Below are 25,098 nucleotides of genomic sequence, written 5' to 3'. Positions count from 1 at the left end.
TTGAAAATAACTGTTTTTCGAGCTATAAAAAGTTCGCGGAGGTGCATGCTTTCTTTACGGACTTAGCCCGTGCTTGCGCGTACTTGAGTGTCAGTTGAAATGATAGCTAAAAGTCGTTTGCACCTTTGTTAATTCCCCTGAGCGTGTTGAATGCTATGCTTGTTTATTTTCGCGTATATTGTACACCTGTTCAGTATCTGCAGAGCTTTGATTCGAGAGGGATGAGGAGGTACAGTCACGGACAAGAGAAAACAGGGCATATATATTAGTTCAGCGAGCATGAATTGCAAGAGATAAAAATAACTAAATGGGGCAGCCTATAATTATAGGTTGGAAATCGTGAGCTTTGGTTAAAGCGTTGTTTCAGGCGGTTAGGTGGCTGCACTTGTTTCTAGTATTCAGAGCGATTGCTGCACCCAAACTTAGGAAACAGAAGTGGCAAAAAACGATAGCGTTAACGATAAGTATGGCACGGTGTGAATTCAGATGACAATGTGCTTTATTTATGTGAGAAAGCAATTAAAATCAGAAAGGAAGCCACATTGTGGTATACTAACCTTGAGATGACAGTCAGTAAGACATAATGACATAACCAAGCGGTAGGGCAACACTTTATTCAGTTGACAACTGTAATTTGAGCTGCTCAGACCAGCGCTGAATTCTGGAGTGATGAGAAACGATTAATGTTATTAACTGTTAATACCAGAAGGAAACAACAAAGAACCTGGAGCAAATGCACAATGAAAATGCATTGTGATTTCAGTCTCGCTACCTAAATATTAAGCATACACGGGTAAGGAAATGAGGAGTTGTTGACGATACACGCACGCTATCGTTGGCGTGTTTCCTTTCTTCTGCATGACAATCATTTAACTCTGAGGAAGAAATCGTTACACCGCCAATTTCTGATTGTTGAACACCGCAAATAATAATAATAATAATAATAATAATAATAATAATAATAATAATAATAATAATAATAATAATAATAATAATAATAATAATAATAATAATAATAATTTTATCATTTTCCGCGTACTTTTTTTTGCTTTTCAGTAGATGCTGGCTTAGCCCCTCAGAGGGGAAGGGAGGGGAGGAGGCGGGCGATTATGCTCTGCTGGTGTTGAGGCTGGCGCAGTGCGCTTGTCTCAGAGTCGCATGCAGTGCGGCGCAGTTCGGAGCTTGTAGACGGGGTCTCATTTTGCTCACGGCAGTACTTAACTATTTAGGCCCCGCCGCGGTGTTGCAGTGATTACGACGCTCGACTGCTGACACCGAAGACGCGGGATCGAATGCCTCGGTAGCCGCTTTTCGATGGAGGCGAAAAACAAGGCGCTCGTGTACTGTGCGATGTCAGTGCACGTTGAAGAACCCCAGGTGTTCGAAATTATCCGGAGTCCACCAATACAGCGTCTCTCATAGTACGAGTCGCTTTGAGACGTTTAGCCCTACAAACCAAACCAAGCTTAAATGTTTACTGTCTTATTTTTATGCAGTATACAATCAGTATTGATTGTAAAAACTCTAAGTTCCACGATAGGCATTGATAAACCTGTTCAATAAACCTCTCAACTTCAGGTGACGGACGCAAACATGGAAGTGACACCGGCAGAAGAGAGCGGTCCAGTGCTGCCATCTTGCGAAGTTGAAGCAATTAGTAGCAGTCCCCGCAGCAGCGCGGCTGCAGTTCTGTCCAGTCTCGACCAGTGGTCTGCGGCACCGTACGAAGTCGAGCCCTCGTCGTTCGGTCCCTGCCGCCCTCAGGTGCCTCAGGGATCTGCTCCGCAGGCGGAAGACAGCGCTGCCTCCCAGAACACCGTCCCACCGCAACAGCAGCTGCAGCTTGCCGTGCAGGGAAGCACGACGACCACACAGTCGATGGCCACTAACAGGTGAGCGGGAACGATTTCTTCTTGCACTGTCCGCTTACGTGAGATGACAACCCGGGGATAAGTTTAGTCGAGTGCGCTTTTTGTTTGCGAGTTTCTGTTCTCAGGGATAAGCGCGTCGTAACTCCTTTTCTATTCTCGGTATGCAATAGGGAACCATGTGCTAGACTTTTCTGCTTCTGCGCACTATTAGCAGCGCCGCCGTCTTGTGGCCGTCGCGCGATTCGCTACGACGCAACGACTGCGGCTAGCCCGGCAGCTTCACAAGCAAGCGAAAACGCTAGCGGTTTTCACCGCTGCGACGCAAAAACCTGTTTTCAGCTGCCGCGGCCGTTAAAGCCTGGTTCACATGGAAGTGAAAACGCTAGCGATTTCCGCCACGGCGGCGCAAAAACCCTGTTCTGAGCTGTCGCGGCGGCTCGAGCGGCGAGAGCGACGTAGTTCCAATTGAAAATTTTTCGCTCTTGTCGCTGCCGCTTGCCACTCAGTTCGCTCAATCGCTTGCATCGCCGCTAAAATCGCTCAATCGCTTGCATGTGAACTAGCCTCCAAGGCTAGTTCACATATAGTGAGAGCGCGGTGAGAGCGACGCAGTTGCGATATGCTGGAGAGTTGTCGCTCGCTCGCCGCTGAGTTCGCAAAATCGCTTGCATGTGAATCGCTGGGCGCTCGAGCCACCGGGACAGCTGGAATCGCCGCGGCAGAAGTCGCGAGCGTTTTCTCTTGTGTGTGAAACAGGCTGTACGAAATGGGAAGCGGCACAGCTAGATTCGTGAGGTTGAAGGAGTACGAGATCGTTTTGCTTGTCGTTTGTGCGCTGCTTTATTGCGCTTCATAATGCGGCATCTATTGTCGCACCGTAGGTAAATGACGTTTTGTTTATTCGCTGGTCTTATTTGCGCAGTCTCTGGTTAGTGTGAAGAGCGCCTATTTGAAATCCGCCCGAGTTAGCGCTTTGCTCAGACTGATTAGACTGTTGAGGTGTCTCGTACTCTCCCGTGGGCCGTTTCGAGGTGGGCGGGAATTAAGTCGCAGTGAACAACAGGAGAGTGGTGTGTGGATTTTGAAAGCATTTAGACAGCACACCGAGGCAGACAATGGCGTATGCAAATACGCAGTATTAGCTACGTACATACGTAATGCACCAACCGGCATATGCGTTGCGTTGACATTTTTTTCCTGCTATATACCATCGCAACTCTCATAGTGATCGCTTATTTTTATTTTTTTTTCGGTAATGAACAGCTCCCCATAACTGCTCCCCGACTATTGTATGCTGTTAGCTCCGAATAAAATGTATGTAGCTTATTCCGAAAGCACTTTTTTGTTTTCAGGTTACTTAGACATTCGAGTTTCACCTTGCTTACAGGTTGCTAAAAATATTCGTGCAATATTTGGATTAGCGTACTACGTACTTACGAATCTCTGGCAACTAAGCAGATTTTCTTTCATCAAATCCGGAGCGCTGTGATTGTTGTAAATATTGTGCTGTAGGCTGGTTGCTTCCTAATTAATGGTAATTTTAAGGCATGTATACTGCTAATTGAGGCATCGTCGTTTTCCGTGTTTGTGGCCGCGAGATTCTCTACGCCGGATTTTTGGTCGTAGAGGGTGCACGCATGGATGGCGGGGCTTACGTCAACGTATACGGTCGTACACGTACGTCACACGGGTAAACTGATGACTGCCGTATACTTATTATGCAGGGAACAATGCATAGTAACTTTAGTTTTTAAGTTTGCCATGATTCTCTTCTGCATTCACCGGCATTGGATGCAGGTTATTCTTGGCTTTTAGAGATAGAGAACGCATGCTAAGACTATTACAAGGCTTGGAAACTCTCCTTCACGTTCTTAGATTGCAGGCCTCCGACAACTGGTGCTCGTTGTTTATCAACATGATGATCGCGACTACATAATTGCTTACAGCTAGTAAGACAAAAGAGAGTGTTTCAGATGAATAATTCGCCATGGATCTTGGTGCTATACGCATCAAATAATAAACAAAAGACCATTAAATCCATCTAATTATAATCTTGCGTGGTCGTAAACGTAAGTGTTGGAACGCGACTACAGGTTTTAGTTTTTCTACAGATGTGTTCTATTGCTTTGCTCTCGCAGACACTGTAATATATTGTAGACAGTGTAGTTTATTGTATGTATTGTATTACAACAGCTGAAGTGCAGGCCTAGTGGGCAATTTTTTTTTTTCTCGGTGAAGCTGTTTCATTACACTGGAGGGCGCCCGCTTGTCTGAGAGCACTTTCGAAGTGCTCTTGAGTGCGCCTGCTCTCCCACTCGAATTCGCCAATAGTAGGGCACAGTAGGGAGTGGCCGGGATGTGTGGCTGTCCGGGGAAGGAGCACCCTCCACCCCCAGTAAAAAGCGATTTTGTAAAATTTATATCGACTAACAACGGCTGCGAATACCCAAGCAAAAACTAAAATTGAAAAAATGAAAAATTGAACGCCAAAGTATGAAAGCCCTTCATTCCAACAGAGAGGATAGAACTGGCAGAGCTATCAGAGGTAATCAATAGTTGCACAGTGTCCGATTAGGGACACGTAACATGGAGGAAATCGAGCATGCTTTAAAGAACGGTCGCATAATTAAAGCAATGAACAGGAAATTAGGCATAGGCAAAATTAAATGTATGCGCTAAAGGACAAGGCGGGCAATGTCATCACTAATATGGACAATATATTCAAAGTAGGCAAGGACTTCAATACTGATATATAAAATAGCCGGAGTATTCAGGACAGTAATAAGATTGACAGTAGTGAAGAGCAATCAGACTTTCCGACAATAACGAACGACGAGGTTAAGAAAGCTTTAGGAGCTATGTAAACAGGGAAAGCAGCTGGGGAGGACCAGGCAACTATAAATTTGTGGAAGGACGGGCTATTATCGTGATATAAAAACTGGCCGCCCTGTATATGCAATGCCTAGTGACATCGACATTACCGGATTCATGGAAGAACACTTACATCATACTTATTCATAAGAAAGGGGAGGCTAAGGACCTAAAAAATTACAGACCAATCAGCTTACTATCATGTTGCTTTGTGATGGAGCCGAAATGGAATGGCGTCCTTCTGCTGTTCGATATCAGTGCACGGTAAAGAACCCCAGGTGGTCGAAATTTCCGGAGTCCTCCACTACGGCGTCTATGATAGCCTGAGTACCTTTGGGACGTTAAACCCTCAAAACCAAGCCGAACCAATCAAGGTATCTACTGAGGTAATCTCTAATAGAATCAAGGCAACCTTAGCAGACCTCAATCAACCAATGGGTAAAGCAAGTTTTTGGAAGAGTACTCTACTATCGATCGTGTACACATTATCAACCAGGTCGTAGGAAAATGCTCGGAATTTAACCAGCCCTTATACATGGCATTCATTGATTACGAAAAAGCATTCGACTCAGTCGAAACCTTGGCCAGTCGTACAAGCATTACGAAATTAGTGTGTAGACGAGCCGTACGTGAAAGTGTATTGTAATATATCTATAACGGCTGAATGGTTCTGCTTTAAGAAAGTAATAAAATTGCCGTAAAGAAATGTTCACAGCTTTCTTAGAGGAAGTATACAGAGGCTTGGAATTGGGTTGATGCAGAAAACCTCAGTAATCCAATTTAGCCAATTTTACCTCAGTAATTTAGCCAATTGGCTTTGGTTAAAAAATAAAGCATTTGAAGTATGCCAGGGAAACCATTTGCATACAGCTGCCAGCCGTCTGATGCACCATAGGCAATTTTTCGCTTTGTAATTAATGAACTGGTAATTAAGAATTCCTGCGAGGAAGTATCACGTCTATGTTTTTTCCAAGCTCCGAAGCAATCCCGTGAAATGCGGAAACTAAAACGTGACTATAGAGCATTCGCGCGCCACGATTGTGGTTCGCTCAGTCGTGGCTTCAGTGAACGAAAATAGCTTCGGCCGTGACTCGTCAGTCTAGTCCCAGCGGTAGACTGACGGCCCGTTCACACTTGCGACTCGCACCGGTCGCGCGACCGTTTTGGTCGAAAAGTGACAGTCGCAAATGGTCGCATCGGTCGAAAAGCGACAGCCGCGGGCCGTTCGGGCACTGCTCGATTTCCAGTCGCGCGACTGCTGGTCGCAAACCGCTAAACCAATCAGCGGCTCAGCTGACGTGAACGTAAGTTAGCTTTACTCTATGTGGTGAGCAGTCAAGAGGGGCATTTGTTTAACCTACACCAGCTACACCAGTGTAGGAAATCTCCTATATCTACAATGCATTTTTGCTGCGCTAGTGTAGCTAAAAATCGCCCTAAGGTAGACACGATGTGGAAAGCAAGTCGCATTTGCAAGTGTGAACATCGGTTGCTCTCTGGTGGCATGCGACTGCCGGTCGCGCGTCTTGCGCGAGTCGCAAGTGTGAATAGACCTTGATATGTTGGCCGATGGTTGGAGCTAGCTCACCGCGCCCGCTGTAACTTGCATCGTCACGTGCGTCGACTGGCTGACGCGGACGAAGAAAACCGTCGCCGATATATTGGCCTGCCCCTGTAACGGGGCGGGGGAGCCACGGCCGCAGCGTACTTTGTTCAGTCAGACGACGAGTCGGAGTGCACGATCGTGGCGCGCGAATGCGCCAGTCACGTGGTAGCTTTTTTTTTTTTTTTTTCTCGCTAGGTTTCTTTGGAGGTCGGCATAAAAAAGGTGCACCTGAGGTTTTCTTTATCGCAAATAAATGGAATGGGTGTTTCTGAAGGGGCCGTCCATCTTTGCAAATCACATTTATTTCCTAAAATCAATATATATTAATTTATAAGAATTACCTTCCTTACTTAACAGCTAGCTGCAAAACAAAAAAATTGCTTTGGGCTCTATGAAACTGGTTCCCTGGCATACCTCAAATGCCAATTTTTTTAACCTTTCGCTGAAGTTAGCCTGTAAGTACACTGTGTATAGCATTTGCATCTTACCTGTGGGGTTGAAACGTGGGTGCTAACGAAAAGAGTTCTCTAGCTGACAACGCAGAGAGCCATGGAACGGAAAATGGTAGGTGTAACGTTAAGAGATAGGAAGCGTGCAGAGTGGGTTAGAGAAATAACTCGGGTTAATGACATTCTAGTGGGAATCAAGAAGAAATGGGCATGGTCATCTAGTGTGAAGAGAAGGTAAGCGATGATCGCTGAGGGGAACAAATTGGATTCCATGGGAATGAAAGCGTAGCAGAAGCAGGAAGTTGGCAGGAAGTTATTTGGGCGGATGCGTAAGAATTTCGCAGGGGTCAAGTGGATGCAGCTAGCACAGAGTCTGGTGGAATATGGGAGACTCCTTCGCCCTGCCATGGGTATAGTCCTACTGATGATGATGGGTGTGAAAAGTTGGGCATCTGCCTTTTAGTTTCGACGGGTTTTCTTCATCTAGGCGCATTTATTCGCCGCATTAGGCAAACCGCACTAAGGTAGTCGTCGGTGCATCGCAGGTACAGCAGAGCGCGTCTATTGCGTTACGCGCCGCAAGCATTTGCTACTTAGCAAATATCCGTATGGATTCCACAGCCGTTTTAATCGCACTACCTTGGAATACGGCTGTCCGCTATGCACAGCATGATGCGTACAGAGACTCTTCTGCACATCTTACGCCAGACTACGCATTTGCTTGTACCATTTCACTATTGCGACGACAGACCCAGACCTTTCGCAAGACAAGGTATAATGGCGGGCTGTGACACTTGTTTTTGGGAGGACTGCTTTAAGTTGTGGTCAATTACATCAGTAGAAGGCCATCGGAGTTATCGCGGGAACGATTACGCCCCATTAACTGGAGCGTGTCTCGGCTGGTAACACCACCGACGTGTCCAGATGGCCATGACCTGTCGGTATCATCCTGGCATGAACTAGACCCGGTCGCGAACAGTGAGTCATCGCCCGCTTTCCTATTGCTTGCTCCGGTTATCCACCGACGGCGGATCCTGTTGCGCTTCAATGCTTCGTCACCTAGCAAAGCCAGTGCAGCGTCCGTAGATAGCGCATCGTTATCCTGTGTTCGGTGACTCAGTCGTGCTCGCTACCAGCTCGTGGCCGTATGGCTAGTCCTAATATTCTGCCGTTGAGAAGAGCGTTCAGTTTACGATGTGGCTTTTCAGCGTCAACGGCAGCCGGCCTGTGATGGGGCCCAGCAGTTCTGGAGATCAGCAGGCGAAGCCGTTTTACACTGGGGACATTGCGGACGCCTATGACGAGTCTTTCAGCTTCTGGAACATCTTGGAGCAGGAACTGGAGCCAAAGGTGCGCTGAAACCGACTCTGTCGCTGTCGTCTGTCGCAACGATAGGGTGCTTTAAGAAGCATCAACATCCAGCGGTCTTCTTGTACGAGCGATTTGTCAGAAGACGGCGATCTGTGAATGATTGGTTTCATATACTAGCGAGATACGGTTAGGAAACGCGCCAATGTTCGAACATTTTTTTTTTTATAACAGTCGAGAATTGCTGTATGGTGCCGAGAACAGTATCCTAACGTAACGACGGTCTCTTTAGACTCACTGTGTAGTTACAGCTCTTGAAATAATTGAGCTAATCATGCTGCTGGCAGTTTCGAGCAATAAAGCTGCTCGCCGCGGTGAAGCTGCCCTAGACACGGCTCTTGGTGAAATATCGTTGGGCCATGTCACTCATGCCAGCTATGTTTATGTGACGCGGAAGAACCTTGTGTGATCATTGGGCTTCATTTGTATCGACTTTGTTGAGCGACAGGCATTAGCGTTAATTGGCGGTCCGGCTTGGCCGCGACAGTGCGTAGCGACTGGCAGCTATTACTGACCGAGAACGTGCGTCCTGGCAACCGGCAGTATTCACCAGCTTTAATTAGATGCTTTTAGCTAAGCGGGGACCAACTAACGTAGGTGCATACTCTCTTACGCTCGTGCTGTGGACGAACCTTGCCCCACTGCTGTCATTGCGCTCGCGCACGAAGCGTCCGGTAACCGATATATGCACATGTAAATTTCTCCGCTACGCAAAATAGTCTGTATGAGTAGGTCTTACGTTTACATGAAAAGTTGCCGTGCTAGTTACTTCGCTGAGAAGCGGTTAAACACTTCAAAAGGACAGACGTTTTGTTAGCTTGCTCGGAGTTAGTGCTCTGCTGCTTAAAGGTACCAGATATGTGAATCTAGTGAGCCCAAAAAGTTCGATCTAATCCTATAGCTGCGGCAATAGCATATAGATGGAGGCTAACTGCAAATTCTGCTGTGTGCTTTGCGATGTCAGTGCCTGCAAACACCTTGCAATATTCGGCATTTGTTTGAAGCTCTCGAATACTGGTGTATGTCATTGGTTGACACTTGCTGAACTTCCGGATATTATAAGCCACGAATTCCTCGACGCTCTATGGAAGGACGTTTCAGACCTATTTGGTAGTGTGGTACTATATTATTTTTTTTTGCGTGCTTCTGCCGTTACCAAGAGTGTCTCCCGCTGAACAGAGATCGCATGCAGTTTATCTCCTAAACGTGATTGACCTCGTCTATGAAACTCTCTCGCCTCCTGTGTTCTAAGTAGGCTTCTCTTTTCGCAAGGAGATCAAACTGGAGCCGCCGTCGCCCCCCTGGACGGAGGCGGACTCGACATCGTGCTCCCCTTACGGATCTTTCGGCTCGTACTCGACGCCCTCGTCGGCCTCTCTCGAGCACCACCAGACTTTGCGATACAGAGACAGGCGACCACCAGTGGTATCGGACCTTGGACAGGGAGCGGCGACCACGGCAAGCTGCTATTACGAGCTGCAGCCCCCGCAGCAACTGCCAACCGCTACCAGGGACCCGATAATGTGTGCCCCGGCAGCTAATTACTGGCCGGTAGGTATCACTACCTTTCACCAGAAGGTCCCCAGAGATTTCAGTTCGCTTTAGTGAACATTTGTTTGATCTGATCATATGGAATTATCTGAAATATATAGAAGTCCAAATGTTAATATCTTCTCTGTATAGTTTTCTTGTTCTTTCCATAGTGTTTCTATATTGCCATGCAAAGTGTGTATATTTCCATATACGTAGCCCATATGGTCCATAATCACTCCATGCATTCCGTATGCTGTCGATATAATCCATGTGAAAACGTGGAATTATTGGACTCCTAATTAAAAGCTTCGCTATGGTGGAGGGTCATTTACTGAAATAGACTTAAATTTCCGGCAATAAGCGGGTTTAATTAAACTATTTCCTTGAAAGCTCGAGAAAAAAAAAAGTAGATCGCAGCTCGGCTGTAGAAGTAGACCGATGGTAGAAAGTGATCTATGGTTAAGGAGGGGCTGGCCCTTATTAATGTAGTCTCAGCGTTTCCATTTCCGTAACGTCGCTTTGAAGTAACATTGTTCGAGGCCTTCTCATGGAACAGGGTGGTGCCGCTTGCTGCAAATTCATTGCTGTTTTTCTTTTTAGCTCTTTCGGCCGTGTTTCGACACGCACTCTTTGCATGCTTGCAAGAAATTTGTAAAAAAAAAAAAAAAAAAGGACTTGTAGACTTTCCCGTCTTTTAGAGTAGCGATGACCATTAAATTCATTCCTGGGAAGGCTTATACTTAAAGGTAGCCGCACACTTCTACGTGCCAGGGCCTTTTGTTGTTGGTCGTGCCCCTTCGCGTGCTACGCAAAGCGCTTCCTGGGTGCTTCCGCGGATCGAAGAGCCCGAACCACCGTGGCCCGAACAAAGGCCGCTTTTCTTTACTGGACAGATAACATGCTGTGCTTCTTTCGCGGATTTGAGCGCTTTACGCGTCGCCACGTTCATTCACCTCCTGTTCTTCGGGATGGGCAGCGTGTGTCAGCGTCATCCTTGCCGGCTGTCGTTACTTGGCACGTCGTAGCGTTCGCCCGCTCTTCATCGGCCCCGACGATGCGCTTTTGGCCGTCTTCCTCGCCCTCTCACAATCGTGTTAGGCTACAGAAAGCTGCCACAGCCGAGCCGCTCTTCACCTTGATTCAAGCAGCTTAATACGTCACAGCTACGGCGACAGCATACCGGCTTCACACTTTTCGAAACGCGGAACGATAAAGGAGGCGGAAGGCGAAGATTTTTTTAATATTTAGCGCGTGAGGCCGCGAGTTAGAACAGTCCATGTGAGTGAGGGTGTGCATAATACATTATTTTTCTTTATCAATTATCACGTATGACTAAACTGGCCGATTGCTTTTTGAGCTAAGACACATACGACAACTAATGAAGATCTCCTCGGACAAGAAAACAGACAGACTACGATGCAAGGCCGCAACAGCGTTTCGGCGCACGCCTTCTTTCCCGCCACTCCCGTGCCGTGGGGGATGCCGGCGAGGAAACACCACCTGCCTTGCTCCACTGGGAGCTTGAAATCCGTCGGCCGCGAATCTTGGTTAGCCGGGCTTCGCTGCGGGCGCTTCGGCTTTGTGGAGTACGCTGTGTCGTTGCTGTGGGCAAGTGAGCGGTATGCACAGCAAAGCGACCGTCTGCTGACTGTTGCGTTAAGCCACTAAGCATAGCTCTGCTAATGTTTTCTCCTTGCAACCAGAGCCGTCGCTGCATCGTTATTGCTGAAATGATTTATTGGATTTATTGTTTTGGCGTACACAAAACACTGGAATAAATAAAAATCCCGTCAGATTATGCCTGGTTCGGTATTCTGAAGCGACGCAAAGTGGAATAAACCTTTGCTAAAGCGGGAGTTAAATATTCGCCCTAGGTGGGCAGCCTCAGTCCAGGAAGCCGTCTCCATCCCCACAGTCCGGTCCTCCTCTCCCTTGTCCATAGCCCTAGGGACTTGAGCCATCTCCTAGTCCGGTCGATGAGACTACATTGATCATTCAGGCTGGGGCTTGACAGCTGGGTCTCCTACTGCTCTTCGGTTAGGTCCCCGGTGGTTACGGTACCATGTGATCCCTAGAATCCCCGCACAACACGGTGTAGGGCGTTGAAATTGTTTTAATCTTTGATCGTTTTTTTTTGTCTTCGTAACCAGATGGACCTCTCCGTGCGAATGGGTGGCACCGATCCCGTTTACCACAGCCCGCTTTCGTCGACGATGCCACCTCCGAGGTTCCACCACAGCGCGGCAGATTGGGGCCACCACAGGGAGCAGCAGCAGCAGTTCGCTACTGCCAGCGCGGGACCTCCTCGCCTCTCGCCGATGAGTCGCAGCCTCCAGCCCTCCACTTACTCCGCACCCGACGACGCCTACGGATTCGAGATGGCCAGCGGTTTCAGCTCGAACCAGGTTGGTAACACGGCAATCCTGTAATTAAACATTACAGTGAGCGGACATTAGCAGAGGCACTGAGCGAGGCGATAACAAAGAATTGCAGTTTCTATTTCCTCGATGCAGATACAAATACGATCAGCTAATTTTAGTCAAGAGTTATAAAATACCTAAAGCATTTCAGGGGGGCCGGGGAAATAAGTTACATGGAGCTACCAGCCGTCTTGCGTACCACATGCATTTGCTTTTGCTTTGCATTTAATTAGTCACTAAGAATTTTTCTATATGACTAAATATTGAGTTTACACAGTAAATGTGATTTGCAAAGTTCGAGAGCACCTTCAGAAACTCTCATTCCGTTTATTTGCGATAAAGAAAGCCTCACGTGTATCTTCCGATCTCCAAAGGATGTGTGCGGAAAAAAAAAAAAAAAAAAAAACCACGTGACTGCTGCATTCGCGCGCCACGATTGTGCTGCGTGGCTCCATGGCCTTGTCGCAGTTCTTTACCCGGACGCCCGGGTCACCCTGCCGGCGCAAGTGCCGGTGCAGCTTGTAGTGAGCTGGCTTCGACCATCGCCAAGATATCAGCCTACCGCTGCAACTGGGCCGTTGAGTCACGCCGTAGCTTATTTCGTCCTCTCAAACCACGATTGTTGCACGCGAATTTCGCGGGCTTTGTTTACAGCTTCGATGGATGGAAAAACTTTATTTTCGCCAGAGAGCATGTGTGGTCGATTCCGTGTTAGATGGCCATCAACCCATGGCTGACGGCGACCTGGGTGGCCCACTCCACGGCCCTGGTCTGGACAATCCGGTCTGAGCTGGCCAACACGGCCTCCCACTGCTCGAGGGAATGATCACGCATAATATCCGTCGGTGGCGGTGCTATGCTGCAGCTCCATAATATGTGGTCATAGGTTGCCAATTCCCGACACCATTTGCACTCCGGCTGAATGCCCGGGTAGATTTTGCTCAACACGTATGGGTTGAAGAAACATCTAGTCTGCAATCGTCGCCAGACGCATTATCGGAAGTAAATGAAAGGGGGGTTTTAAAAGGTGCTCTCCAACTTTGCGAATCACATTTATTTTCCCAAGGCAATACTTAGTAAATGAGAAAAGTTATCTTAATTAATGATTAGTAAAGTGCAAAATAAAAATTGCCTGTGGTGCGGCAGACGGCTGGCAGCTGTATACAAGCGGTTTCCTTGGCCTACCTCAACTATTTTATTTTTTTAACCTTTGGCTCAGGTTAGCCGAGACACCATGTATAGCTTCATCGTACCCTTAGCATATCAGACCGTGCTATGCCAAGCCTTAACATGCCTCATCAGGCTGTTACTGAGCCGTTATAACGAGCGCATTTGCATTTCATTTGCTTACAGGGTTGGCACGGGCAACAAAGCGCGGGTGTCTCGTCGGTATCTGGCGGCGCAGCTTGCGGGACGCTTTCCCCAACGGACGCCTTCCTCAGGCGCTTTCCCTACGTCGGCTCACGGGAGGACACCGCGGCGACTTCTCACCAAACTATGGACGAACTTCCGCATTTACTGCCACCAGCCTCATCGACCATGGCGTCGCACAGTACTTCCACGGCGCAGGGTTCCGATGACTCACGGTTCTACCACTGCAACGGTGAGAGTCGCAGGAAAGTGAGCGCGTTTCTTCGCCACAATTAGGCGCATTTGTGGGTCTTTATGTATTAAGATAAAATTACGAGGGTCTTTATCGAATAAAGTAGTGAAAGGCGAAAGCCTGAGTGCCGCATTGAGCTACGCAACTGGCGCTAAATATGAGATAATTAATCGTAAGTAGGTAATAAGTAATCACTTGATTGCTCATTTTAGTAATCAATTAGTCTTTAATTAGTAATTGCTCACTGATTGCCATATGGCCATATAAGGCACGCATTCGCGCGTGCTGTGGTGGTGCTCTGTGATTGGTCGATACCTACGACGCCATTCTGCCTCGGCCAATCAAAGCCGCCTCAAAAGCGGGACACATTTTGTCCATGACAGCATGAGCCATTAGAGGCTTTGGCCCAAAAAGGAACGCCGACAAAAGGTTGTTCAGAATACGAAGACGTTTCGGCTTCAATAAGGAAGCATCGATCACTGTCAAACAAGGCTTGCGTATGGAAGCCGAAACGTCTTCGTATTATTAACGACAACCTTTGATTGGCGTTCCTTTTCTTAATACGTGAATATACTACCCGACCCGACGAGTTTTCGTCAAACCTTAGATTTAATTATCGGTCGTTATCAGACACTTTCAGTGAAGCGTAGGCGCACATATTCAATGGCACTGCGCCTGCTGATAAATAACCAGTGTTATAGTTGCCGCGGTGTGAAAGGGGGTGCTTAGCAGTGCGCATGCTATTCAGAATGCGTTGCGTACGTTCAGGTCCTGAACGAAATCTTCAGGCTTGGTAACAGGGTTCAGCAGCATAGTTCCAACTAAAGCGCCAAACGCATTCTCACGCTGTACCGCACGCGGTCAGCGTGGAACCGAACTATCGTCTTCAGATCGGAAACTATATGTACGAAAATAGAGATTCTCATTAGCATCAACGGAAATTAGTACAGTGAGAAAAGAAAATGACTCCGAACAGAAATTGGTACAGTGAGAAGAGAAAAGGACACCTGCGGTTTCATGAGGATGTGGCGCTACCCAGGCTTTAACAGCACGAAGTGTTGTCGTTAACAGTAGGAAATTCAGTCCACTCTCTAAACGGGAAGTCTGTGAATACTGCAGTAGGGTCGCATCGAACCTAAGCATGCACTGGTGGCACAGTGGGTCTAGTTGAGTTTCGAGTGGGCAACGTCTTTGGTGCGTGTTAAATTCGTATGTTTTAAACAGCAGGTATACTAGCGACCTTAAAATGCTTTGAACGTTGCAGGCAGAGCAGCATGCACTGACTTGCATATGCTTTCGAGTGAATTTTTAGCACTCTCCTTGAGAAGCGGTATCCCTTCTTCGAACAAATTACGGCAGGTTCAACACCCTCTTGCATGCTACTCTTCGACGGCAGTCTTCATGTGCTCCTCGTCTATTTTATTCCACGATACTAACAAGCTCTTACTGCATCGATTTCGCAACCAAATGAAAATGCGCTGCGACAGAGAAGTGACCGAAGTTGTGTGCTTTCGCAATAGCAAGCTTGGAATTCTGCCTGACGAGATTTCGGCGCTGGCTTGAATCACCAAACGTCGATGCAAAGACTGAAGGAACAAAAAAATGCAATTTCTTTAGGCAGCAAGCATTGTTGAAACTGCTGCCGCTCTCGAGATGGCTTGCGTATTGCGGAAACGGCGCCTGTCACTCCGAGGCCAGTGGGACAAGTTTTCGCATTCTCGCGCCACCACTGTGACATTGAGGCCGCAGGGACGCTGTTCGTTCGCTGACCGCGCATAATCTCTGCGTCGCTCAGCGGTGGCGGTTGTGTAAGCGCGTCCTCGACCTTTTGCATCGCGTCAGTGACGGGACTTCGTCTTCGTCGTCCGAGGTTTCGTAACGGCCGAGAGGTCGTCGTACGCCGCCCGGCTTCGTACTGTTTAGAGCGTAATGCGCTGTGGTGAGGTGCTGCTTCCATGCCTTGTTCGTCTGTGCTTGAAGCTCAACGCTGTAATGCTCCGCGCACGCCGAGTTTATCGATCGTTCCAAATGAGCCGCGCGATTGGGTTTTTAAAAAGAATGCTGAGAACACTGAAATTGGCCTGTATAGGTTATGCATGGTACCATGTTCTATTCACAAATATATCCCTGTAACGAAAAACACAGCTTTCATAAGCTAGAAAAGTGGAAAAAAAAATTAAGAGAGACTTTAGCGACCAAAGTAGTGAAAGGCGAAAGCATTTTCTACACAACGTCTAGAAATGTCTAAGTATAAACCACTAATTATTCAATAATTAGTCATTACTATTTCATTAATGATTATTAATTAGACATTAACTTAATAATTTATTCACTAGTAATTGATCATTGATTGGCATATGGCCATATAAGGCACGCATTCGCGCATACTGTGGGGGTGCTCTGTGATTGGTCGAGACCTCCATGACGTCATCCCTTCTCGACCAGTCAGAGCCGCCGCAAAAGCGGGACACATTTTGCCCACGATAACGATGAGGCATTAAAGGCTTTCGCCTTAAAATCAAACACAGCCGTCGCCTTCGCCTGTCGATCTTAATACGTCCGCACCTGATTCATTCACGGATCTCGAGAGTGCATGCTTCACCGAAGTCACTTCAAAACGATGATCGCAGAGGCTATTTTGGTTTTGACGTCAAGAGCTTGATTCGGCTGGCATTTCGCTGTAACGAGTGCTTCTCTTACTACCCCACGAATGGGGACTTAATTACGCAGGAAAACCACGAAATTAATTTGTAGCGAGAACCATAATTCGACGGTTTTTTTGCGTTATTTTAATCGACAGTGCGCCGGCTGGATATCCGGCTCCTTCGATCGAAGGCATTTTGGTGGAAGAGGGATCAAAGAACGTCATTGCGCGAAACGTAGTCTTGTTACACGGCGCACAGCCTCCTCTGGCGGAAAAAAAAAATGCTGCAACGAAGAGGATCCACGACGTTCCACGCGGGTGACAGGACACCAAATAAAGTTATTCCTTCTCCTCATGTGGCTTAGCTAAACTAAGCTCAGTTACGCAAGCGAAAACGTTATGATTGGTTAGGCTGTGTCGCTAAGCCAGGTTAGACTCGTATCGATAACCTAGCTTGCAGAGCGGAAGCTCGATTTATTCTGGTCAGATACGGTTTGCGGTGGTTGAACTCCTCCAAGGCTGTCTGCGAGCCTCAAGGATACCACAGCCGGGTCTAGACGACTCGAAGGTGTCCAGGGCATTTTGAAGGGACAGGTCCCAGGAAGCGAGCTAGATGGGCAGTGGTGGCGATAGAGGAAAAGGGTAGGCAGATGACTGGAAGGCTACGTGACGTTGTGTCAAGCAATGTTGTATATTTGTGGAGGTACGTACCGGTACGAATGAAGTTTTCCAAGTGTGTGAAGAACGTGCAGCAGGTAAGCGAATTAGAAACGATGCAGCAGCAGCAGTAGAAGAAGCGAGTGGCGCCGGTTCGGCGCGCCGCACGTGCGAACAAGAATTGCGCGGCTCCGGCTCCTCGTGCCGCACCTGAGGTCAAGGTCATTCAGCGTGCACATGGCGATGAACACATCGGTGGGAAAACTTTATTTCGTCAAAAGCACGCGCATGTTAGATGGCCATCATTCCTCGACTGACGGCGACCTGGGCGGCCCACTCCATTCCACGGTACGAACCTGGACGGCCGGGTCCGAGGAGGCCAACACGGCCTCCCACTGCTCAGAAGAAGGATACTGCAGCAGAGCCACAGGAGGCGGCTCTTTCTAACTCTCTCGACTACGCCTGTGAAGCTCTCGGAAACGATTCGTCGGCGGAGGCGGTTTAATGGGCCCTTTGACACGTTGGCAACGACTCTTAGTTGAATTTATGGTAAATAACATTAATCGTTTGCTTCAATAGATCAGTGTGATAAACCCGACAGCGTTATTTTGTGACACTCGATATAACTCAGTATATCGCGTACAAGCAGCACGCCACAAGAGGGAACACTCTGTGCTGTAATGTTGCGATTTCATTACGGTAACACGAAAAGCTGAGCTAATTGGTACGACATTTTGTGGGAACAGCGCGAAACGCAGCGGACAAGAAAGGAGACGCAGCGAGCGCTCGTCCCGTCTTCTTTCTTGTCCGCTGTGTTTCGTGCTGTTTCCACATCATCATCATCATCATCATCATCATCATCATCATCATCATCATCATCATCATCCTTAGTATACTACTGCAGGGCGAAGGCCTCTCCCATATTTCTCCATATTTCTACAAAACTGATTAAAGTATATGAAAAAACGCATGCACGTACTCGAAAGATAGTCAAACGACACCCATCGGGATAGGAGCGCGCAGCTGGATGACACTGCATGCATTGTCGTTAGTGAAAAATCACCGTGCACGGCCTCTCCTGCGACCAAGATTTCTTTTCTCCGATGTCGTAGTGCTCAGCTTATCCATGGTAACGTAGACAGTCTCGTAAGCAGAGCCTTTGTAATCTAACGTTGTCTACTCCATTAAAGACGGTTGTTCCGCTGGGGTCGATTAGGAAACTACTTGTACGATCCCACTGTCATGCTTGGGGTGGGAGTTTTTCTCGTGTGGTCCAAGATCAGACTTCTCGAATTACAAATAATAAAAAAAAAGGTTCAACGCTGCTGAACCGAATGTCGAGCGAAAACTTTTGGCTGCGAGCTTTGAATCGAACACAACGAGCGTTCTGTTGAACGCATCAAAGTTCACCGCGTTCTGTGCAGAACCCGCTTTCAAGCATGGTATGAACGTGCCTGCGTGGCATTCAAGTGTCATATGGCAGGCTAATTCTAATGTCACCCTCCCACATCAAAGGAGAGGCCCGAGTTGGCGCTTTTTCAGACACCGGCGAAATGGTCAAGGGTATAGCGTGGTGTAGCTTTCGCTGCAAAGGAAGAGCAGTGCAAGAAAATTGGTTTGGCTTCGTTTGTGGGGTTTAACGTACCAAAGCAACTCAGGCTATGAGAGACCCCGTATTCGATCCGGGATTCGATCCCGCGTCATTGGGAACAGTAGTCGAGCGCCGTAACCACTGCGCCACCCAGGCGGGGTGCAAGAAAATTGTTTCCTCGTGGAAGTTATGGTCAGATTTTATACGGGACTGCGGGAAAGTCCCGTATAAAATCTGACCATAACTTGCACGAGGAGTCGCTGGAGAAAGATTTGATGTTGGGAAAGGTTGAGGGTCGCCGGAGAAGGGGTATAGGCAGCGAACGCGATGGTTAGATGGCATCCTCAAGGCATTGCAGATGAAGTTATGTGATGTTAGGAAGATAGTGAGAGACCGGAAAGCGTGGCGTGACATGGTCCATAGGGTCACGAAGAGTCGGACACGACTGAACGACTGAACTGAACTGAACTGCGGGACCGTATATATATGCATGTACTACGCTGACAGACGTCAGTCAATAGTGAAATGCTCAGCTGATGAAATGCTTTTGTAGTCGCAACCCGTTTTGATGAAGAAAAAGCAGAAATCCGGGAAAGATGATTTCTGTAATGAAGGAGCGCAATGCGTGAGGCGAGGCCTACATTGCCGAACGCTAAATATGCGGCGTGTTAAATGAACGATGTGAAGGTCGGGCGATTCAACGTGTTCTGCAGCGACACAAATTATGCGTAATTGCTAAACTGGATCGCAGCAACCGCCGAGGAGGTATCAGGTTCGATCTCTTGGTGATACCACTCTCTTCTTGTTTCGTGCTTCCACCCGCCTTGACCCTGCCGGGGACGGAGAAAAGCCCAACCGGATCGAACTGGTCTAAGAAGCCAGAGGAAAGTGCCTTGTTTACGTTACTAGCCTCGCCGCGCCTCTCAAGAGTGTGCTGTGTCGCGAAAGGCGACCTGTCGTCGACAGTTTACGCACTTGTGAATAGTTTCAATGCGTGTTGCACAACAGCGGGCAAAAATGTGTTTGCTCGATTTTCACTACGCGATTTAAGGATTTACTTCTTGTGGACGTCGTTTTATGGTGCGCCCCGCCGCAATTCGTATCATGGTGGGTTGTGTATAAGCTACTCGGAATTCGGATAACTTTGTCGGGCAGTGCGGACTAAAGGGAAAATTCCACCGCTGTGGTTCTGAATATTACTAATGCCATACCTTAGCTACCTGTGGCTGCAATGTTTATCAAGCATGTCCGCCTTCTAGTGCTCAGGCGTTGGTCACACTGATCTAGCTATGCCCATATTTTCTTACCTTTTACAGCCTTATCCGATTCTTTTTTTACATATCAAATTCGTTGTAACGGAGATTTTTTTCCAAGGTTTTACCAGGACAGATAGTTGAATCAAGGGGGGGGGGGGGGGGCTGCCGGAAAAAGCTTCCACTTAGCGCTATCTCCCTCCCGCCGTCTCCTTGTTTTCATTTGGGTGCCTCTCATTTAACCCCCTTTATAAGTTTGAGTAGACTTTTATATACCAGCAGCAGCCGTTGCCCCCGCGGAATAAACTACTCTTGCAGTGTTTTGAAACTGTTGTCTCATGAACGATTCATTAACTATTCGCCCCATTTTTCGGCCTTTTCTTGTTATCTTCGTTTATGTCCTCCCGACTGCACGTATATCTATATTTCTCTTTAAGCCCCGCCCTGACGCGAAATTGTGGAGACAAGGCTTTAGCCTTTTGTCGGCACCGCCACCATTACATCGCATAGGCAATCCCCTGGGACTTTGTAGTTTTTGGAAAATGCTGTGCAATAAGCCTAAGACAATCAGTGGAGTGATGCACCCAATCTGCCTCACGCACGCACCGTTCCAATTCGTCCGCAATTTTTGTGTTGGGCATAAATTATTCTTATTGGCTGGCCGCTTTGAGCAATTCGGCTTACCGCAGCGCCCATGGCGGAAATAAATACTAATGGGAAAAAAATACTGTAACCGTGCATGATGGATGCTCCACTTGGAATCCGCTGAGTTAGCAGTGAAGAACCATGGATACAGAATGAATGCAATTCGATTTAATTCGAATAATTATGTCAGAGATAGCACATATTACAGCATATGCATATACAGAAGGAGATTCCGGAGTCACTGACTGTATCGGGACCTCCTATTATAAGTGACAGGTCAAAATCAATGCACGAAGCAGCAATGACTCATAGTAAGATAAATGAATATTATATGTAGATAATATGTAGAAAGTAAACGAACGAAAGATAACGAAAGAAACAAACAAAAGACAACTCTGGTGTCTGTTCTCGTCACCCGTTGCATGGGTCAGCTTTATCTCGCTGCTGTGTTCGCGCCGTACTTCGGCGGTATTCAGTCCGCAGGTTTGGAAACACTCCGGTACAGTCGCGTTGGGCTTCTGGGAAACGGTCGATTTTTGCTTCTGGTATCGAACTTCAATGGTATCCGACATTATTTAATGCCAAGAGGTTTCTGAGTATGACAGCCACGTTAGCTCAGAGAATCGAGACATGCAGATTTAAATCAGGGAAACAAGTCCGTGTACCGGGACATCAAAAATACTTATCCTACCACAATTTAGCTTTTTGTGCGAAGTGCTGGAGATTTTATGCGGCGGTCTAACGTGGTAACAAGTTTAGTGTAAATGGCTGTCTAGCCTGTCTGCCTAAAAAAAAAAAAAAAACCCAACCACCCACCAGCGTCATCATTTAACTGTACCGGGATCATCTAGACGTCTCCAAGGACGCAATATTCGTGGGTCATTGCGTTGTGATGCTTGTAGAAACCCTGCCAGCCACCAGCGTCATCATTCACTAGTACTAGAATCATCGTAGATGCCTCTCCAGACGTAATGTTCGTGGGACATTGCTTTGATAATATAAATTACCCGTAGACCTGGAGAGACATATTAAATATACATTTTGTGTCATTTGTAAAGAGTTTAAGTTGTCAGCCGGCACTCTTTGAAGATGTGTCAGGATACTTGGTATCGCCTAAAGCTGCAGACCGTCGTTCGATTTATATTGACTCCGCGAGCACCTATATGGCACGTGGACCGTATAGTCTATTGGGAAGCGATGCCCTTGCGAATGTCGCCGAAACCGAGAATATGCTCGCAACGCCTCTCGCCCTCCGGCCCGACAGGTTTTCAATGTTTGTGTCGCCAACTCTTCCTAGCGCGCCTGATAGCATCTCGGCGACGGAGGTACGCGGAGACCTCGCCGGCTTCCTATGAGCTCGTCCTCAGTTGGCCAGCCGGCGAGCCCATGCATAAGACTCAACTTACCGTATTAACGCGCATTGAATCCTTACTCTCTTCCCCCACGTCGCGAACCCTCGAGTTGCAAGGAACTATTTCCGCATCTATGCTCGCTGAGATCCAGCAAAGTGCTTCGTTGTACGTGCCCTCATAAAACGACGGATATGTCGGAGGAGGTGCGAAAGGCTTATACTCGCTTTACTACGGTATATGTCAAATACCATGTGCTTTGGGGCTCCCCGGTCATCGCTTGTTTTTCTTGGCAACCGCAGGGGTTCTATCGCGCGTCTTGGGTGGTTCTTTTTTTAAATTCACTCGTAAATATCTTGCGCATACCCGATTCTCAAGCCAGATTTGCACGAGTCGTTTTTTCAGCCTGAAAGCCTCTGGCGTCTTCTTTTTTTGGTTCCCCCTGCGTCACGTGTCAGCCTTGATCTGTTTTGCCGCTAGATGGGCGTAGTTCGCATAACCTCAAGTGGCCTCCAGTGATTTAACTCGCTTTTAGTGGTCAGCACAAGAACTAGCGCTGCCAACGGTCGGTAAGGTTAATGACTACAAAAAAAAGCACTAAAACCTCTTCTCGTGTAAATCTAATTTTCACATGACATCACATTTATCGGACCACTAAACATTTTTACACCTTTTTGGGTGCAAAAATGGTGCTCGAGTGTTCCCGGGCTAACACCCCACGCGAAAAACGGGGTAAGGCAAGGCGGTTAACGATCAGGGGTTTCCGATTAGCTACCCTGCATTGTGTAAAATGGAAGACGGGAATACAAGAGAAAGCGAAATAGAGAAATGCGGTCTGAAGGCCAGAAACAGCTGCAGCACTTTCCTGAGCACTGTGACGGCTGCCGCGTGATGCGGCCTTAACAAAACACAGCATTCGCTTTTCGACGCCAAAAAATGACATCTGCACAACGAAGGATGTTCAACGGTGAAGCAGTGCTGCTCTACTCATAAGGTGTTTGCCCGGGGACAGCGTTACACCTTTATGGGTGTAAAAAGGTTTAGAGTGGCGCGCGCGCTAGGTCTACTCCTCCCTATGATTACCCCCTTCCTTCCCAGTATTCTTCACACTGATATCATCCTCCACGTTTTGTTTTTTTTTGCCCCTCTTCCTAGGTCGTCCCCTGGGACTCTTTTCTCCAGCTATATTCTGTGATACTCATTAGGAATACTGTTAATAACAACTGATCTTACACACCAATCGTAATTTTGTTGCGAGCGACTGAAAGCCAGGAAAGGCTTAAGACCGGACCACAAGGGGCCGGGCGACTGGTGAATGGATTTTGTAGCGGAAGCTTTACTCTTTTGGCCGCGACTCCCATGTTCGCCGAGCGTCAGCGAGTGACCTATACTCCGTTTCATACAAGTGCGACACTGCCAAAGCTAGAGCTCTTGTTTGCGCTCCCCGCATCCGCGATGAAAAAATAGTGCCTGTTATTGACGAGAGGAAATAATAGTTGCTTTGTCTGCAAGCTTAATACATCTTACATTTGCCATCAACTTCATAAAAAGCACCTTCTTTTAGGGAGAAAGGATCGGATTCGGAGAATTTGTGTGTTTTGTTTGTCGTTTTCTTTCGTGTAGCGTTTTCGCTGCCCCGCAACCCTGCCAGTGGTGCCCTCCGCGCTGCGCAACGCAGCGACCTCGACTGCCTTTACGGAGCGGATTTTTTTTTATAAGATCCGCACTACAAAGATGTCCAGGCACGCGAAGCAAATTATTGCAAATGTGTATGCTCGGAATAGAGCCCGTTTCCGCAGAAACCACTCGGCCACAAAACGAGCGCGTAGTGATACGCTTCCTTTTTTTTTCTTGCGGACTATTTGCGTAGCTTTCGCTGCGTTGCACCTGATGTATGATGAAACGGAGTATAAAGCTCATCACGAGGCCCCAATTCGCGTTCTCTTACTGAAGGCTCTGAGTGGGGAAAAGGATATTTTCTCTCCGAGGACTATACGCACAGGATATGCGCTCGCTACATTGCATTAAGTATGTTAATTGAGGCGTATTGCCATTAGACTCCGAATGTTTCAGGAACCAGTTTCTTTAATTCTTTACCATTGAGGCGCCTATTATCGAAAAAGTGCCTGGCCTTGGCGCTAGGCGAGCAGCGCCCCAACCTACGACCATTCTCCCGCTACCCCCGTAAAAACCTAGCTGCGCCCCCAAAGGCCTCCACTTATCCCCATTTTACCCCCAGAAGACTGCCACCACCGCCCTCATGACACCTCCAGAAACGCACGGTGAAAGCAAACGGAAGGACGCCAGTGGGTCTTCTAGACGCTCGTGATGCCGCATAAATCTTATACATGCAGCTGTGCGTACTGGGGATCCAAGATTATAGCTTTTTGCAGCAATCTTAAATTTCAGGCACAATAAATAGATAAGGCCCAATGTGGCGTCACGCTATGGTCTGAAGTGCTGGTGTACATCATCTTTTGCCTTTTTAGCGATAGCTTATGCAGCTTGTTCGGTCGAAAAGCCGTCGGCTTAGTACAGTCGTTGTAGTAGTCGGCACCTCATGTTGGGAATAATCGGGAGCTGCGCAAAACATTGTATCATCGTAATATGGTTCTAGTTATTGATTGGTCTGGGGTAGATTGTGAAGAGAAATGATATTGTATTAATGGATTATTGGATCAATTCAAGAAATGAAAGAAAGAAAAATTGGGTTCAGGGGTAATGCTCAGAACGAAAAGGTAATGCTTGATGATGCTCATTAAGAAATATTAGACTTTGTAATTGATCAATTAATTAAATGAAATGATAAAATACGTTAAAAGGTGTTCAGCAGATTGGAAAGGCAATGTTTTGCTGATGCTGAGTATTGGTGTATAAAAATCACAGAAAAAAAAATAAAAAGTGAAAACGTCCTCCATGTGCGTGAAATTATCGCGTCATACTCCTAACGGCGGAGTTTAAGTGTCCCGATAAATTTTATTTTTTTCGTATTTGTTTGTAGCGCTCGTATTGGGATTGAATGTTCGAGATCATATTAACGCTTCTCAGTGGAAGCGTATTATTTGTAACGCCCCGCCGCTGTGGTGCAGTGGTGAATGCGCCCGACTGCTGTACCCAAGGGCGCAGGATCGAATTCCGGCCGCGGCGGCAGCTTTTCTATGGAGGCGAACAGCTAGTCACCCGTGTGCTGTGTGCTGTCAGTGCACGTTAAAGAACTCCAGGTGGTCTAATTTCCCGA

At 47.5% G+C, this 25,098-nt stretch overlaps 1 protein-coding gene across 2 annotated transcripts in view; it reads left to right on the top strand.

Annotated features, from left to right (window-relative positions):
* The window catches only part of LOC146175982 (uncharacterized), a 79,109-nt gene that overhangs the window by 13,587 nt on the left and 40,424 nt on the right, over nt 1–25,098 (top strand). The window contains exons 2-6 of one of the 2 annotated variants that reach the window (XM_084582340.1): nt 1,579–1,892; nt 8,006–8,147; nt 9,441–9,716; nt 11,849–12,103; nt 13,472–13,721. In XM_084582340.1, the coding sequence (XP_084438466.1) occupies nt 1,594–1,892; nt 8,006–8,147; nt 9,441–9,716; nt 11,849–12,103; nt 13,472–13,721 (1,222 nt within the window). In that variant the 5' untranslated portion in view covers nt 1,579–1,593. Of the gene's footprint in view, nt 1–1,578; nt 1,893–8,005; nt 8,148–9,437; nt 9,717–11,848; nt 12,104–13,471; nt 13,722–25,098 lie in introns of both variants that reach the window. The other variant, XM_084582339.1, reaches the window with a different exon arrangement.

Source organism: Amblyomma maculatum, chromosome 10 (genome assembly GCF_055883805.1).
Source record: "Amblyomma maculatum isolate TAMU_Amacu chromosome 10, ASM5588380v1, whole genome shotgun sequence".
NCBI classification, from domain to species: domain Eukaryota; kingdom Metazoa; phylum Arthropoda; class Arachnida; order Ixodida; family Ixodidae; genus Amblyomma; species Amblyomma maculatum.
The sequence above is the reverse complement of the archived record's forward strand: the minus strand, read 5'-3'. Positions and strand labels throughout refer to the sequence as shown.